This window comes from Camelus bactrianus, chromosome 3 (assembly GCF_048773025.1).
Source record: "Camelus bactrianus isolate YW-2024 breed Bactrian camel chromosome 3, ASM4877302v1, whole genome shotgun sequence".
NCBI classification, from domain to species: domain Eukaryota; kingdom Metazoa; phylum Chordata; class Mammalia; order Artiodactyla; family Camelidae; genus Camelus; species Camelus bactrianus.
In genome coordinates, this window is record NC_133541.1 from 114941201 (window position 1) to 114959226 (window position 18026).

The window sequence follows — 18026 nt, forward strand, 5'->3', positions numbered from 1 at the left end:
CTGTTTGGGAGCGGCAACCCAAGTTTTTCCGGAACTCCTCAACCCCAAGGGTTAGCACGTGTTCAGACGCATGGGCAAGCCTCAGCAAACACTGGAGCTGGGCCTGTGGGATAGGCTTCCCATGGCTTTACCAAGTGGGAAGCCAGTACAGTGGACTCCAGGTTAGAAGGGGAAAGAAGCCAGAGTATCTAACCCCTAAATAACACAGCTCGGCGCCCTTGCAGAGCTCCCCGTGGTCAGATCCCAAGGGCAGTCCCTCAGCTCAGCAAGACACTGACATTCCCATAAAGGGAAAGGGCCCATTCCACACACAGATCTAGAAATGGAACTGCTTCAAGGAGGGGAATTTCTTCAACAGTCGGGGGGAAAGTAATGCAGCCGTGGTAAACGTGGGAACAAGGATACCGAGTCAGCTGAGAAAGCTCAAAACTTAATGATTGCAAAGAAGAGTTATATTTTTATTAGTTCACCATCAGAATATAAAAATAAATAAGTAAACAGAAAGCAAACGGAATCATTTTACAGAGAGCACATTCATTACTTAAAAGTAGCATTTTAATGACCTGGCACTTTCCGGTCACATCCGCTCGTCACGTTCCTCACGCTGACAAGTGAGAGACCCTTGGCTGTTTTCTCCGCACCTGTCTGCTTCTTCGTGTGGCTAGTAAGGACCAACCGGCAAGTCTGACAATTTTATGTCCTTGGCCATAATTATACTTGTCTTCCCTCGCGAATCGTAAGATCTTTTTACTTTCCTGACACTTACAACATCTCCATGTCACTCTCTATGTCTTACAGATAGAAGGGAGAAGGGACTGCCAGGAAGGCTGAAGCTGAATTTCAAATTCAGTCATTTTTTTTTTTTTAAGACCTTTCTCAGTTCAGGCATCCAAAGACTAAACTTGCTTAGAGGTTCAAGTAGCCCTGAATGATCACCACCACTTCAAGGAAGTCTTCATGGACACAGGAACTAACATCTGGTCTCCAGGACCTCCTCAAATGGGTTCGCGTCTCCAGGACTCTATTTAACTATCTCTTGTGTTCCCATCCAAGACAAATATATTCTGGCGCTGGCATCAGAACCTTGTGTTCTTGCTGGTTGTTGTAAAACTGAGGCACGTGCAGCCTCGATTGAAAAGTTGTCAGTATAAATAACACATAAGGTCACATTTTTGCATAATAGGGCCCTTTCCTTATAAATGAGGTCGTGAGTGTGTGAAACGTACATCTTGGCGCACAAATGTTAAATAACTGATAAATGAATAAATACATAAATTACTTAAATATTTAAATAGAACAAAAGTCAGTTGCAACCTGTTAGCTGGAAACTCTAGAAATAAATGAGCTGATTGTTCCAGTGGGCATTTAGCAATTAAATATAAAAATATAGCAAAGACATCTTTATAATCCTTAAAAAAAAAAGCAAATTGGTAGAAAAATATCTTTTGGGGGTCTGTTCTATTGTGTCTTTTAAAAATATAGCATAATGGCTTCCACTTCTCCTCCAAGATTGATTGCATCCTGAGATTAGAACCTGAAAAAGAATGTTGAAAGTCTATGTGGATTCGAAATTTGGCAGCAAACCCTTCTTATTTCACATAACATGTTATCTGGGGCAACTGGGTTTTGGGGATTCCATGTCAGAGGATCCAGCCCTTCCTTACGTGGCCTAGGATTTTGCTGATACCATGCTTGCCAGAGATTCTCTTGAGCGTTTTCTTAAAAGACTATCTGATCATGTCATTTTCTTGCTTAAAGCTCTTCAGTGGCCCCCCAGTTGTCCCCGGAGAAGATTCTGACTCTTGGAAACATCTTGCAGGTCACCCATGCTTTGCCCCTTGGCTACTGCTCTCTCTCGTTGCCTTCCCCTCTGAAAGGATAGGACCTGCGCCTGTCTTCTTTACTGCAGTATCCCTGTGTCCAGCACAGTGCTTGGAATACTATGGGCATCAAATATATATCTGTTAAGGAACAAATGTATGTTTCCGCGTCTGGCGACTGTGTGCCATCCCCCTCCCTGTCCCGCAACGCCCCCGCCCTTGCCCTGCCCCTGGATACACGGAGTGTGCAGGCCTGGAACGGGCTTCGCGGTTCCGCTCACCTAACTGCAGGACACAGACGCCCACTCGCTCCAGGACGAGCTGTAGTAACGGTCCCGGGCCTGCACGCGGATGCTGGCGTCCTTGAGGCACGTGACCTTGGCTGAGGTTTGGTCCACGAAGAGTTTGTCTTTCTGCAAAGGAGAGGGAAATCTTTGGCAACGCAGTCACAAGGTGGGCCGGGCACATTTTGGCAAAGCACAGTCTCCCAGAACAACCGCACCTTGGTGTCGGGGCACCACACGCGCTGTTCGTAGGGGAGTGCATACAACTTGCGCCACCTGCTGACGGAAGCTCTCAACACAGATGCAGCTTTTCTACTTTGGAAGCCCTGAGGAAGAGACCAGTCCGGCTTTCATCTTTCTCACACAGCTGCCTTGACGGAAGGCCCCATATGCACTCACCTCAGTATCAGGCCCACGGTGAGACTGGGACAGATTTGTTCTGGCTGTCCCGAGGATATTCTGAATGACCATATCCTGATCCTTTTATCAGAAAATTTGTGTTCAGATCTAGGCATTGTTACTTATTAGCTGTGTGACCACAGGAGAATGTCTTAGGCTCTCTGTGTCTCAGTTTCCTCATTTATAAAAGAGGGATAACAATAATCACTCCATCATAGAGTCGTAAAAGTCACAGGTAAGAATCAGGTAAAGCTCTTAGCAAAGCAGTTAACTATGTAGAAAATGTTCTATATAGACCACCTATTAATGATACAGATCTTACATAGGGAAGATTTCAAATAATATTTAGGTAAAATCTACTCCAGAATAGCCCTTCCCTTTCACACATAAAAATTCTCAGGGAGTGACTGAATCACTGAATGTCTACCACATGCTAAACACGATTCTGACTAAGGCTTTTATCCAATGATTTCTGAAACTGGGGTCCGAGGAGTCTTGGGCTGTATAAAAGGGCCTCTGGGAACACGGGATTATAATGCTCAGGCAAGAATGTTTGAAAGCCAGTGTCTTAAGCCTATGTAAATGCCAACATTCTGTTTGATGAAATAATTCCACAATATGTGGAACAGCCAGGAATTACCTATTTTGGGTGAGGCATCGCATGAATGTACTATCATCTGTTAGAGTCATTCATTTGAAACAACCATTTTAGGCTCCTAGAGCCCAGATTTCCTAGGTTAGGACCCATTCTGAGAGCAAGCACTAATGATCAACCATACTGGAGGCAGAAGGGTGGTTAGAAGCCTGGCCTTGGTGTCCTGGAGACTGAGTTTGTGTCCTGGTTCTGCCACTTCCTAGCTGGGTGACCTTGGGCAAGTCACGTGACCTCTCTGAGCTTCAGTGTCTTCACCAATGAAGTGGTACAAATAACCCTGCCTGCCTTTCTAAGGTTACTGTGAGGATTAAGTGAGATATACATATATATATCACCTTTAGCAGAGTCTCAGGCATATAAAAAGTGCCAAATAAACACTCACTATTATTAACGTCCTTAATCGTCTCCTTGATGTGGGCCTCCGTAAACTAGACCACAGAATAGACAGCACCCGAGCCACATCTTACCTTCTCTCTCTTGTGCTTGCCCTGGACCTGCACACAAAACATCAGGGAGAAGTAGGAATGTGGGGTGCTCCAGGTGTCAGGGTACTCCCAGCTGACCTCCACATGCCGAGAATTCTTCAATGGCTTCAGCTGCAGATTCTTGGGTGGGTCTGGTCTGACTGTGGAAGAGAGAGAAACACCCTTTGTTTTCCTAATGGGGCTTTGGAGTAAGGTAGTTCTGGCTTCTGATCCCACTTCCGCCTTCACCCTGAGTCCCTATAATGGCTACTTAACTTCTCTGGGCACCTGGCTGGCAGGCGTGAGGCACCCCTGCTGCTGGCACTGACGCTGGTGCCCTGTGGGAGGCAGTCCTCACCAGCCGCCACCTCCTTTACAGATGGACCCGAGAGAGGCTCAGAATCCTCCTCATCACTGCACAATCCTATGGGCCTTGGTGGTGGAACCACCTCTGCGTGGTGCTCAGAGGAAAGTTCTTAGAGACAACATGGCTTTCACATCGGGGCAATGCGGTGAAGGACTACCCTCTCTTTAATCAGTCCCCCTCTTTGCACCAAACTCAGAACAGGACTTCACCTCTTGCTGGGGATGAGTGAGAGATTTTCCACCTAGCGCTCCTTCTCTAGTCTTTTCATGGAACCTGACCCTGACTTGTCCTGTAGCAGTTACAGCTGCATTGTCTTTACACTCAGTCGTTCACTGATTGAGTAAATAACGAATGAGCCCCCATCATGTGCCAGCCAATGGACTGTGCACGGAAAGCATGGCAGTGAGTGTCAGAAAGACTCTGTCCTCAAGTAGTCCTGGATCCTCTTCTAGATAAGAGGAGGTGAGACAGTCCGCGGAATGGCTCTGGGCTCCCCAGCTCCTCTCCAAACCAAGACCACGGCTCCGAGCAGATGCTCCACAAATATGCTTCCGTCTGTTCTTAACACAGTGACATCTTTCCTTTTAGGACTCGGCTAAGTGCCACCTCTTCCCGGAGACCTCCCTGGCCACCTTATGTGAGTAAGACCCAACCCTCTCCTTCCCACCAAAGGCAATGCCCCCACACATGCCAGAGCAAGCTCTGTGACTCCCTCATATTTTATTTCATACAGTATATTCACTGGAGAAATGATAAAGGAAATGAAATGACAAATGGCAAAATCTCCATCTGCCGATTAAAAAAAATTTGACATCCATTTTGGAGGGGTTTATATTCCAATAAAGAAGCCTCTTTTTCAAGTCCTAGAGGAAGACCATTGGGAACAATTGCAATTAGTAGGGAAAGCTCTGTTTCTGCATATGAATATTATGCCTGAGGGGCTGCACTGGAGTCAGCCTGGAAGCTGCCTGGGCAGGAGAACAGAAGTGCAGCCAAGAGCCTGCTTTTCCTGGTGGCGCAGATCTGGGTCAGAGCTGCTAGCTGTGAGATCTGGGGCAAGTTGTTTATCCTATCTAAGGCTCAATTGCCTCTTCCTTAAAATGCAGGTAATAGTATCTATAGCGTAATTATTTGGGGGGATGCAAAATAAAAGAGAGAATGCATGTAAACCCTCCACCTGGGTGCACGGGGCATGGCGAACACGTGACGGGCGGCATCTGTCCTTATTAAGCACACGGAATCAAGCCAACTCACTGATGTCCCTGATGAAGAAGCTGCTGCTGTAGTTTTCGTACTTGAGCTTGTGAACAGCTTCCACCACGAGCTCGATGGGCAGGCTCTCCTCGGCGGCTGGACAGCCGCTGCCCTCCTGACACTCCACTGTGTACTTCCAGTAGTCCCTGTGCTCCACGCCGACCCTCTCCGCTGACAGTGTCGCCGCTCCGCACGTCACCCCTCGGGGGTCCGAGGAGCTGGAGTCAAAGACAGACAACATCCTGGGTCACACGTCTGTAGGCGAGTCCCTAGCAGTTGGAGCCGGACAGCTGTCTGAGGACACAATTTCTCCAACTGGCTGGTTTTCTCCCAAGGGGCTAAGAAACCGCCCTTCCCACGAGAACAAGCTCGGCTTCAAAAGTTAATAAAAATGCTGAGAAACAACTCGGCACTTATGTGCCTCTGACTTAAATGAGTCTGAAAATGTGTAGATCCAAAGCCCCTGGTGAAAAAATCTCCTTATAAAAATTTTAATTCATTTTCCTGACTTGCATTCCAAAATCAATACATACCAATTTAAAAAAGTTAAATGGATAAAGATGTGTATAAATGAAATGTGTATGCCTCTTTTAACTCTAACCCCCCTTTTAAACCTAACTACACCCCCTGAACGTAAATATTATTCAAGGCTCATTGTGTCCCTCCAGACATTCTTCTATGAATATTCAAAGCAAACATACATCCACACGTATATATGCATACACGCATAGATTTTATTTTTTATGAAATAAGGATCTTTCCCCCTTCTGGACATGTTGCGGGGAGTGCGCCACAACAGGCCACGTGGATCGGGTTATTCCTTTTGAGGCCTGCACACTATACGGGGACCACGCTTTTTTAGCCTTTGCCCTGCTGATTACCAAGAGCATCACAATGAACCCTTGCATCTATGTCTCTGTGCACTTGTGTAAGCAAGTCTGCAGTAAAGCGTTTTCATTTTAACGATGGAAAGGTAAGACCCACCCCGCCCGCAGAAGTTAATTTATATCAGTTACATAGTGGCCAGGCCAGGATGGTCACCCCGGGTTTGCTCCGTTACCCTAACTTTGCTCAGGAACTTAGATGTGATGGAAGGAACTCACAGAGAGGCACAAACATAGGTCCTGTATCCACGAGACTTGGTTTCCTAGGGAAGCCCAAGTGCACTGGATGAACAGTGAACTTCAGATGAGTGGTGTCAGCTGAAGAGAAAGGAGTTGAAGAGGCCCTGGGAAAATGTCTAGAGGCCATGCAGAGTTTTGGAGTCGGCCTCAGGGCTTTCAAGATCTACGCCCTAGAGCTCTTGTATCTATTTTCAATTGGAGGTGCCATTTTGGCAAGCCCTTGGTAGCCTCGATTTCTCCTTTTATCCTCCTCAGGTGCTATGACCTTAACGATGCACCCATCGCCAGGCAGTTTGGATGAATGGGTTCAAACACAGCAGGAGCTATTCCAGACCCCAATCATATATCCTGTTCTGATGCGCACATTTGTTCAGACAATTAGCTTAAATCCCCATGTTCTTTTCCTAATTTAGGTAAGGGGGTGTGGGGAGGGGTAAAGGGGTGGGAATTTGACAAAAATACAGAATTGACTTTATTTCCCCCATCATTAACTGAAAGGCCATTGCTACATTGCTCTTATTTTCTTAGTGAGATAGTTCTAGAAAAATGCTGAGAAATCCGCGTGGTTTCACTTACCCTCTGCTGCTTTTGACAATGAATTTCAAATCAGTACTGACTGCCGTCAGCCACCAGCAGGTGAAATGCCCAGAGTAATTCTTTGCCTCACATTTGAGGAAGGTCTTACTTTTGGGTTCTGGATTTGAAAAGAACAAAAATTCAATATTTAGGGGTTTTCTTTCTGTTAAAATTGCAAAGAGTTTTATTGCAATGAATCACAGGTCACTGAACGGTACAAGAGTAAAGGTTTTTCCGTTTATTTCCTTGGAAAACGCTGCTGCTCCGCTGGCAGGCGGCTCAGGGGGGACAAGAAGTCACCCCCTAGGATGCTGATTCTGTAGAGTGTACTCCACACCTAACTAGTGGAGGGAGGTATTAATTTTTCTAAAGCCCAGTGCTGAGTTATACACCATACATGTTCGTTGACTTCCATTAGCCATCCAATCATATCACTGTTACTTACAGAGAACCTCAGCAAGTTTCCAGACTCCCCATGAAACTCTCTCAACAAGAGATTTTGACGGTTAATAACCCAAAATGTGTAGCAAAGGAAAATGTAGGGTTTGGGTGGTTTTAGTAAAGGATTTGGTATCACTTCATTAACTACATTAATCATGTCTTGCCTTTTAAATTTTTTTAAAAAAATCTCTTATGAAATGAAAGAGAAAATTGATACTATCCAAGAGAATGGAATTACCTTTCTGGTCCTTTTTCAAAATATCAGTGGACCAAACTCCATCTTCCTTTTTGTGAAGCAGCAGGAGTGAATGGCTCAGAACCTCGCCTCCTTTGTGACAGGTGTACTGCCCAGCATCTCCAAACTCTTTGACTTGGATGGTCAAGGTTTTGCCAGAGCCCAAGACCTCACTGCTGTGGTCTGAGGTCCAGGTGATACCATCTTCTTCAGGGGTATCACAGGTGAGGACCACCGTTTCTCCAGGGGCGTCAGGGTACCAGTCCAACTCTACAACATAAACTGGAGAACACAGGGATTGGAGAACCAGACTATAAGCTCCATGAACTCTGGGACTGTATTTTTTGAACCACCTGCGCATTTGCACGGCTGAAGCACAACCTTGCTCATAATAGCAAATGCTTATGGAGATGGTCTCAGGGTATTGGGCCCCAACTGGGGTTCAAGGTTATAGAAGAGAGAAGCAGCGTTTAACAGCTACCATCAACAAGGAGGCTGCCAGTAATAATTAACCTCTGATTAGCTGGCAGATGAGGAAGGCCTTGATACACCAAAAAAATGCAAACAGCACAAGAGTGTTTGCCAAAGGCTTGGTAGAGATAAAGAGACTTTGAGCACAGTTCACTTTCACAGGGAGTAAGTGTTGAGGAAGACTGACCAGGACTGAGGTCCTGTCCCTACCAGGTGGCTGGATAGCTAGGAGCAAGATACTAAATCACCATGAGCCTCAGTTTCCTCGTCTGTAAAATGACCATAATAATAGTACCTACGTCATAGGTTTGGCTGTGAGGACTGAATGAAAAAAAGCATGTAAAACACTTAGCAGAGGGCCCACCACAGCAAACTCCGAGTTCTTTGTTATTGTTATTGACAGACCAAAGGTCAGAAAACTGCGCAGAGAATTTTCCATGAGGATTTAAGGATTTAGTTCTTGCTGCATGAAACTCACCAATGGAGACGTTCATTCTGTGTTTTTTAAAGCTATTTTATACTCTTCTGGGGCAGCTCAGGAGATCTTAGTCTCCCCATTTCATAGAGGAGGGTACAGAGACCAAGAGGCTAAGCAAGGTTACATCAAATTAGAAACACAAGAGCCATATCTCAGAACTTTGGTCTCTGCAGCTTTGCGTTGGATTTTTAATCCAAGTATCTAAACTGGCACTTGAGGAATGGCCTAATACAGTATTTCAAAGAGTATGTTACACCAAAGCTTCACTCATTCATTCATGCATCAATTATTGGTTAAATAGAATTGTTTAATGCAGTGGTTCTTAAAGCAGGATCACCCACCCAGCATTACCTGGGACTAGAAATGCAAAACCTCAGTTGCTGAATCAGGAACTTTGAGATAGGCCCAGTGATCTGTTTTTCACTTCCTCAGATGGTTTTGAAACCCACTCAAGTTTGAGAGCCATAGTGGTTAAGAGCCTGGGTTTTGGAGTCACACAGGTCTGGGTTTAGATTCAGTTTTATCTGTTACACTAGCCTGTGGCCTTGGGTAATTACTCTAAGCTCCAGTGTCATCATCTTTAAAATAAGCAACATATTAGTGCTTGTTCCAGAAGGTGGAGATGTGGCTTGCACAAGCTAATTCACCTACAAGCTTGACACAGCGCCCTTAAATGCTCTGGACCTGGTGGCTCTTGTGATTGGCATCCAAACATAAAGCCTTGTGGAATACACAATTCTCCCCCGACACCAAAGAGATTTATAACTACTGAATGGGTAACAGACATAAGGGGTAAAAAGCATCTGAGGAAACACCTGAGCGGACATAAAGCCACGTGGCACCTTGGGCTGCCTCTAGTTTTTCTCTGTCCCACTGGCGACTGAACAGCACAAGTGTATTCCTGTCACAGCTAAGACTCAAAGTTCAAGACCCTGGCCCAAGGGCAGCTGCAGGAGGAAGCCTGACGAGGCATGTCTAGAAACCACTGCTTGGCGGCATCTCATCTGGTCTCCAAAGTCGCAAGTCTCTCAGCGTTTCTCACATTGACTTTCTGGAATTTCTGTGGTTTACCAAATCAGAAGTAACGAAGGGTGGGCTATGCAAGGGCCAGGACTCCTGAGCTCACTAAAAATCCCAGGGTTGGAAGGCACCCGGGATAATCACCTGGCTCAGGCCCTTGTCTCTATTCAGGGGAAGGGCTAACACTCTCAAATCCTTCTGGGGCAGAGTGGGGATTGTTGGACTGTTATCTTCCCGAAATTGTTAAGATAAACAAGATTATACTGTACAGCACAGGGAAATATATACAAGATCTCGTGGTAGCTCACAGCAAAAAAGAATGCGACAATGAATATACGTATGTTCGTGTATAACTGAAAAATTGTGCTCTACGCTGGAAATTGACACAACACTGTAAACTGACTATAACTCAATAAAAAAATTAGTTGATCATTAAAAATAAAAAGAATGGAGGAATAGTCCAAAGTTTTTTTCAGGTACCCACTCGAGTGTTGTATTTTCCTCACTGTTGAAAGACTGTTTCTGATCATCAGCTGAAGTGCCTTCATTTAAAATATATGCCTATTTCCTCTTGCTCAGCGCTCCAAGGACAAAGGCAACAGTTGCTTCATGTCCTTCTTGTAAAACCTTCCTCAAATACTTAAATTCACAAGCACCTAAGCGAGACAGAATTGGGATCAAGTTCCTGTTCCGCCCTTAGCAGGTATGTGAAACTGGGTAAGTTACTTCATCTCTGGTGGCCTCTATTTTTAACATCTATAAAATGGGCTACACACAGTCCCTATCTCATATGATTGTTGTGAGAATTAAATGAGGTGCTGAGCACAATAAATAGTAACTATTATTATACAGTTAAAGACAGTAATTGTACCAGGAAAAGCTACTTACCATTTTTTTCCAGTTCCCAAATGGCCATGATGGGAGATGCCAGCAGAACCAGGGAAAACCAGGAGACAACCAACTGCTGAGGATGCATCTGAAGGAGGGGGAGAGACAGAGGAGGAGAAGGAGGAAGAGAGACAGAAGAGGAGGGATAAGAGAAGAGAGAAAGTCAATCGTTAGGCAGTCACCTTTGGAAGCCGTATTCACATTCTATGTATATTGTCTTCCATCTTTATCCTCTTCTATCTTCTTTACACTGTCAGGTTAATACTCAGTGAATCCCAGGAGCCCTGTGCCAGTCTGTGGGCAAGAACATCTCCAAATAGAGAACCGCAGACTATCTGGAGCTCAGAGACCCAAGGCCAGCAGTGGGATACAATCCTCTCATTTTTAAGATGAGACACCTACAGCTCAGGGATGCAACGTGCCTTGTCTGGATCGACGTTCAGTCTTTATTTACTTGGTACTTCCTACATAAAGGGCATTGAGCTAGAGCAGTTGAGAGTGAAAATGGATTTTTACCTGGCTCTTGACTTCTAAGAGCAAATACTTTCATTCAGCAAATATTTCTTAAGTCAGTGTGTTCAATACCCCCCCTCCAGCTGGGGAGAGAAGCTACAAGGCAAGATGTGCAGTGACACCCAGCACTCAAAGACTTGGGTTGGTGGGGAAGGGTACCACCAAGATGATCTTTCAAGTTCTGGCAATGAGTCCAGCCCTCGTTGGAAAGATTTGCTTTTTCTCCGTGTTTAAATCGCAACCGCTCCAAACTAAAGGTCAGTTCCTCCCACATAGTGTAGCCAGTGGTTCCCAAACTGGTAGCCTTGCTAAAACACAGATTGCTGGCCCCTTTCCCCCTCCCTGACCCTAGAATGTCTGATTCATCCGGTCTGGGGGTGGAGCCTGAGAATCTGCATTCCTACGACTTTCCACGAGACGCTAATATTGCTGGCCTGAGGACCACTCTTTGAGATCCATTAGTTTAATCCACAATCTGGGTCCAGAGCCTCTGAAAAATCAAGAAAAATCTCGGCATGCTAAGTCTGTTCTTTGGGAGAAGGACGTAAAAAAACCAATAGAACTACCATGAACTAATGAAATGCATAATTTTGTGCTAAATCACCCACCATTTTACAGAGTGAAACTCAGTCTACGTTAGTATCTAGGGTGCATGAAAATCTTCAGACTGAAAATTATACCCCACCTGTGAATTAGGTGGAGAGGAGTATGATTTTCAGTCTGTAACACCTCCATCCATCTCGGAGGGCACCAGTTGTGTAGGAACGTGGTTTCAGAAACCACTGGGCTAAATGAAGAACAAGACTCAAAGTTTTCGGCCAAATACATTAAAATTGAGCACCCCTTGGTTGGGTGACTGAATATTGACAAATCCTGGCTTTGTCAGACTGCTGCTAATCCTAGGGGAACTTTGTCATGTCCTTTATTCCCTTAGATTATGAAGGTTGTGAGTGGTGGAGTCAGGATTAGAAGTCAGGCTTCCCTGTCCACTGCCAGTGCTCTTGTCACCGCAGCAGGGAAATTTCACGGGCACATCTGTCAGTTTAGTCCAAGTTAAGACTGTAGCGAAGTTCTAGCTGCCACAGAGCACCAGTCAGTACATTTGGTGTCAAGCAGCATGGGCTTGAATTCTGGTTCCACCACTCGCTAGTGGTGTGATGTTGGCCAGATTACTCTCTCAGCCTCAGTCTCCTCATCTGTAAGATGGGCATAATACCCATCTCAAAGGCTTGTTGGGAGAATGCAGTGAGATGACATATCATGGAAGCTAAACAAACATGTTAGCTTGTACCTAGGGGAAGACATAAAGGAAAAATGTGACATCTCTCTGTGCTATATACAATGGATAGACAAAAATGTCGTGCCTGGCCACAGGGAAATGCCCATAGAGGTACTGCAATTATACAGGCCTACAAAACCCAGGTGTTGGCACTCTGGGAATGGAAACAACAGAGATTCCTGGCACCTCCTGGTGATTCCGCTCTGCTCTCTTAACACTGGGTTTTTCCCTCTGGCTAAGTGCCTAGTACTTCCTCTCAGGGCCTCAGCTGTGTTTGAGAATTTCAGGTGAATTGCACTTCAGGGTCAAGGGAACCCTGGTGATGGTTCTAAGAAACACCTCTCATTTTCAGAGATGTATTTTAAAGACACAAGACACTAGCAGAAGGTGGAGATGGTGGGGGGTCACTTTCTTAATCACACCCAGGGGAAACCACAGCATGCAGTTACCCTGTTGTTCTCTAGAGCAGCTGGTACTACAGGCTTGAACTGTGGTTCCACGACTCACTGGTGGTACAATTTGGTCACATTACTCTCTGAGCCTCAGTCTCCTCAGCTGTAAAATGGACATAACACCCATCTCAAAGTGTTGTCAGGTTGGATCCCACAGCCCACATTTTCTTGGCATGCTGAGTCTGAGAGTTTTAAGGATTAAACATTTAAAAATGTAATTCATAGGTTTTCTAAACTCTTGAAACCCTTGGATGAGGGATGCAGGGACTCCAGGTCCTGTGTTAAGGCTCCCTAACGCTGGTGCCAACATGGGCATGCCAAGGATGCTAGGCTGGGCATCTCTTTTTCAAGTGTTATTTTGTTACTTTTTAATTAGAAAAGAGAATGACTATTTAAAAATAAAAAGACATGGTCCCAGAAGGTGTGGGTGGCACAGGCAAAAGGTCCCAGTGCTAGAGATACACAGACTTGTGTTGGCATCCCAGCTCTGTTAGTTGCGTGACTCTGGGCAAGTCACTCGACCTCTTTAAGCCTCACACTCTTAAAGTGTAAAATGGGCACCCTGTTGTGGTGAAGAGTTAATGAAATAAGTCACACGAAGTATCCTGCACGGTGCCCAGATGAAGTCGCGACTCCCGGCTGTTTCCTCTCAGAGCCCCACTCCTCCTTTCATAGCGCTTACTACAATTGCAGTCTTACAGTTACCCCTTCCATGTTTGTCTTTTTCTCCCATGGCAGCAATCACATCTGTCTTATTCCACTCTATGTCCCCAGAGTCTAGCAGAGAGAATCTAGCCTAGAGGGATTTCATTAGCTATTAAGAAGAATGAATAAACAGACAGAAGTCGTAAAACTTCAAACCCCAGTAAATCAAACTCTTAAGAGGCTGCCCGAATTCTTTCTAATATCTTTAAATCCCTTATTTGAAAAAAAAAAAAAATGGGTCATCGGCTGAGGTTTAGTCATCTCTGTCAAAATGATATTTTAACCTGATCATGATTTTTTTAACCTGAAAATTGTTGCACACAGTTTACCTGGGAAATTATAAGACACCAGTAAAGATTATCTTTTTTTTCCCTTCTCACAGATTTTAAAACTTCAGAAAGTGGTTTTTAATATTGGAGCTGCTTCCCATTTTTTAAGTGATTAATTAATCCAAAGGTAGTTAATGCAAAAGATCTGGATAACCCAACTATCAATCTAGCTGACTGTCACAACTATGAAGCCCACCACAAATACAGGACCAAGGATGCTTGTAACATCTAATGATGAGGCATGAGTAGGAATTCAATTATTTACTAAATTCATTATTACTTCCTGAATGAAGGGCTTTCAAAACATTTACAATAATAAGGGAAGCACCACTCACTTTAACTCTACACAATCCTTTAACTGATGATTATTAACACAGAGGAACACACCTTTATATACACACCACTTTAAAACAAGACAGAACAAACCTTTCTATCATATGTGCATTTGTTCACAGCCCTTAGTATACCATTACAATTAGTTGACTTTTAGAAATAATACTTTACACATTAGTCCCCAAAGCACTGACTTTTCACTAGTGTCCCAGCAGGTCAGTCAGCTGGAATGCTTTAGGCAATCAACCCCCTCCACGATGCCCGGGACAGGGGTAGCGCCCCGATGGTGTCTACCCCGGACAGCCTGAGGGCCTGTGGAAGGGGTGGCAAGGGCTGGGGGGCGCTTACCTTGCTTCTGGGCAGGCTGCAGGGCTCGCTGGCTCTCAAGCTGCTGTGTCTTTTGCTGCTGCTGCTGCTGCTGCTGCTGCTGCTGCTGCTGCTGCTGCTGCTGCTGCTGCTGCTGCTGCTGCTGCTGCTGCTGCTGCTGCTGCTGCTGGAGCTTATATACCCTTCTCCTACCAAGCTTTCTGATGGAAACTTAAACTAGAAACTGATTTGTTCCAAGTTGCAACACTGAAAACAACTCTCAAAACCTTCTGGGGGAATTTCAAGAAGTTCCTTTTTTCCCCCCCTCTGTGTGTATCAATAACGCAGAGGGAACACAGGCATCAAAATCCCAGGTAGTGAACTAAGAGGAAATGACTTTCGGGTGGGGAAAAAGGAAGGAGATAGGATGTTCACTTCTTTGGGTTGACATCATTGCCAAAGAGTTTAGAGACAGTAACAGGCAGCCTCCCTGGGCTCCATAGGCCAAAGAAGAAGGAAAGCCAAGGACAGGTCATGCAGGAGAGGCTGACTTCAGGTCAGGATCAAGCAACTGTATGCGAGGGAGCCCTAAAGCAATATCTATGGTTTTCCTGAAGTCAAAGAGGATGAGATGAAGGACAAAAGGTTCAGTATGTCCCAAGCACCCTCCCCTCATTCTTCCTCTAACAGCTGGATTTCAGAAACACACCATTACCACCCATTGTGCTCCATGTACCCACCACACACACACACACACCCACACACACCCCTGCACGTTCTTACAGACACAGCCGTGCGAAGACGGTAAGTATTAAACATGTGTATATCACTAATAATACTCAAATATGCAGGGATACTGTTTACGGTCATAGGTACTCATAGATGGGTGGGAGCAAAACGTGAAGTATGCAGTCAGGCATACGGACAACTGATGGCACACTCAGGGCACACCCCTTTGGGCACCCAGACTGTATCTTCACACTCTTTTGCACACAAATCTATGGCCCCAGTTGCTCTACACAGATGCACAGAGCTAGAAGCACTATGTCGAAGTTTCCAGCAGAACTTAACACTGCTAAGAGAGGTGCCAAGGTGTACACCGGTGTTAGATACCCCCATTCCCCGTCTGCACAGGGAAGGAACATAATAAACACCAACACCTACACCAAATACTACAGGCAGAAAGACGCGGGCTGTGCGCAAATACGTACGCCGCCGACAGAGGGCGCTGCTGCGAGGCGGTCCCCACGAGGCGCCCCGAGCGCGGGCGCGCACCCCCAGGGGACATCTCCATCCCGGCTCCCGGTCCCAGCCGCGAGGGAAGTTCCTGGGGCCGGCCGGGCTTAAGGTGGGCGCGGATTTCCGCACTGACTTTCCTCGCAGTCTCAGACGGGGAAAACGGGAAACCCGGGCGAGAGCGGCGGAGCTTCCCAGCCACACACTTCCTCCCTCTCTCCGTGGGAGGGCGGGGCCGGCTGAGCCGGCAGTCCCACTGCTTATCCGACCTTGTGCTCTGGCTTGGGCGGAGACGCTCCCTCCAGCTCAGAAGGCCTCCTGCCGTCTCCTCTGTCCTCTAGGTTTAAAGTGGACGGGAAGTTCTTAAGTTAACCAACAAAGCGAAACGTCGTATATCTAAGGTATACAGTTATTTGAACAAAGTAGGTTGCATTGTATGTTAGTTGTATGATACGTGTGTGTGTAAGTGCGCATGCATTTTTTACAGTGGGCATCCTTGAGTAATGTAACTAGGCAGTGATGGGGAGGGGGCCTTGACAGTTTTGTTTTGTCACTTGATATGCACACGTATTAAATATATATTAAAATATGTGTAACGTTGAGGGGGTTCTTTCTGTAAAAATGCATTCATTTCCCCCAACAAATCATCAAAGGTTCTGAACAGAAAACTTAAACTGAATTTGACATGCCATAATTTCACTAATTTACAGTTACAGATCCCCCACATATACATAGATAAAATAAGACAAGACATTTTTTCAATGTGTTCATAGAAGCGTCTTCAAAATTTAAAAAAATTGATCTGAAACAAAATCTAAATAAAAATAGTATGCTAGTTGTGTAAAGCAATACTTCAAGGGGTCCTGATCGTCTTCATGCTGTGAAACCCCATGGCTCCAGCTGGGCCATTAATTTGGCTCCGAAACCAAGATGAGAAAAAAAACAACTGTACTTGCCCTCCCTCTGCCCTAGAGCACCGACTGCCTATTTCGTTGAGACCACTTCACCCACGGAGAAAAGTCGTTCTCATACTTTGTCTGCAGATAAGAAAAAAATTCAGGTTTTTGGCCCCACCCTCAGAGGTGGTGATTCAGTAGGTCTGCAGTGGGGCTCAGGGATTTGCATTTTAACAAGTTTGCAGGTGATTCTGATGTGGGGACTGTGGCTTGCACTTTGAGGCCTACTACACAACCCCTGTGCGCTACTGACTGGAGATACATCCCACGCCTTAGTCATCTCCGGACACCCCACAAAGCCGGCCAGCACGCTGGTGTTGTCAGCCAGATGCCCGTGTCCTGATTTCACAGAAGAGGGTTATCCCCCTGTCCCACTGCACCGTTCAGACTGTGACCCCAGGCAAACCGAACCAAAGCTCACGATCTCCCTGTGGCGTTTCCTCTGGGAAAGGAAGTTCTGCTGACAAATAGCAGGCGTGCTGAGCTGTGACATGGACAGGATGCCCCTAGAAAGTGAAAATAACTTGAAGAATTTTTTGACCACAAAACCTTTTTTCTTTTCCTCAGAAGAAGGCTCTGAACTTCTAGTACAAGTTTCCAAAAAAAAAAAGGGGAAGCCATGTATACTCTTTAAAATTGAAATGTTTAAAAAAATTACATAAGCAATACATGCATGCATGCTATTGTAAAAACTTCAAAGAATACTAAGTAAAGATAGAATAAAAAGTTAAAACCCTGAATCACGTGGCTCCCAGAGGTCCCTCACCACTGCCAATACTTTGGTGTATATTCCTTCAGGGTTCTACTCTCAACTTTTTAAAAATGAATTTCTATCTATCTGTCTATCATTTATCTAGCTACCTCCTAGCTATCTAGATGGGATCATACTATACATATGCTTCCACAAATTGCTCTTTCCTTGTGATAGTCTGTTTTGTGTCTGGTGGCTGCCTCTGTCTTCCTACAGATCATCTGGAATTTTCCATCTGGATCAGTTAGGGTGCTTGGGGTCTTGTTCCCCAGCCAGCTCTCTCACAGGCTCCTAAAATGGCTCTGCAATTCCAGGCATTAATCCACACAGGACAACCTCCGGGATAATGAAGGACCATCTTCTCTTGTGTCTCTCTTAGGAGCAAAGAATTTGTCCCACGAGCACCCCTGGCCTTCTTCTCATCTCCTTGGTCCCCTAGAGCCAATCACTGAGACGCAGGATGGGCTTACAGGGAAAGTGTTAGCCGCATCAGCTTTGCCCCTGAGCCCTGGAGAGGGGCAAGTTCCCACGGGGGCAGATACACCAATCAGGTGGAAATGAGCAGGCCGTCAAGAGTCAGATGTGTCTCCTAGTGAGCCCAAGTGGTTAGTGCTGCCAGCTGAGCGAATATGGCAACTGTGTGGCTTACGAGGACCAACGCTTCTTCCCCAAATGGTCAGTTGCTTTTGA

At 45.6% G+C, this 18026-nt stretch overlaps 1 protein-coding gene across 2 annotated transcripts; it reads right to left on the minus strand.

Annotated features, from left to right (window-relative positions):
• Positions 1-537: 537 nt before the first annotated feature.
• IL12B (interleukin 12B) lies at positions 538-15863 on the minus strand. 2 transcript variants are annotated; one of them, XM_010950311.3, is made up of 8 exons: positions 14436-15862; positions 10477-10564; positions 7623-7901; positions 6944-7061; positions 5244-5461; positions 3626-3783; positions 2102-2233; positions 538-1534 (listed from the first exon to the last, which is right to left on the minus strand). In XM_010950311.3, the coding sequence occupies exons 2-7, from the start codon at positions 10562-10564 to the stop codon at positions 2102-2104; spliced, it is 993 nt and encodes a 330-aa protein (XP_010948613.1). In that variant the 5' UTR covers positions 14436-15862; the 3' UTR covers positions 538-1534. The 2 variants fall into 2 exon arrangements, with proteins under 2 accessions (XP_010948613.1, XP_074217114.1); XM_074361013.1 differs by lacking the exon at positions 538-1534 and having other exon boundaries at positions 2120-2233; positions 3541-3783; positions 14436-15863.
• Positions 15864-18026: the final 2163 nt, after the last annotated feature.

Excerpts from the sequence above, each read along its gene's own strand:
- IL12B (XM_010950311.3), bottom strand. The coding sequence starts at position 10,564 with ATGCATCCTCAGCAGTTGGTTGTCTCCTGGTTTTCCCTGGTTCTGCTG. Across the intron at positions 7,062-7,622 it reads TTTGAAAAAGGACCAGAAAG|AACCCAAAAGTAAGACCTTC; the intron begins GTAATTCCATTC and ends TTTCAAATCCAG. Across the intron at positions 2,234-3,625 it reads GCAAGCACAAGAGAGAGAAG|AAAGACAAACTCTTCGTGGA; the intron begins GTAAGATGTGGC and ends TCTCCTTTGCAG.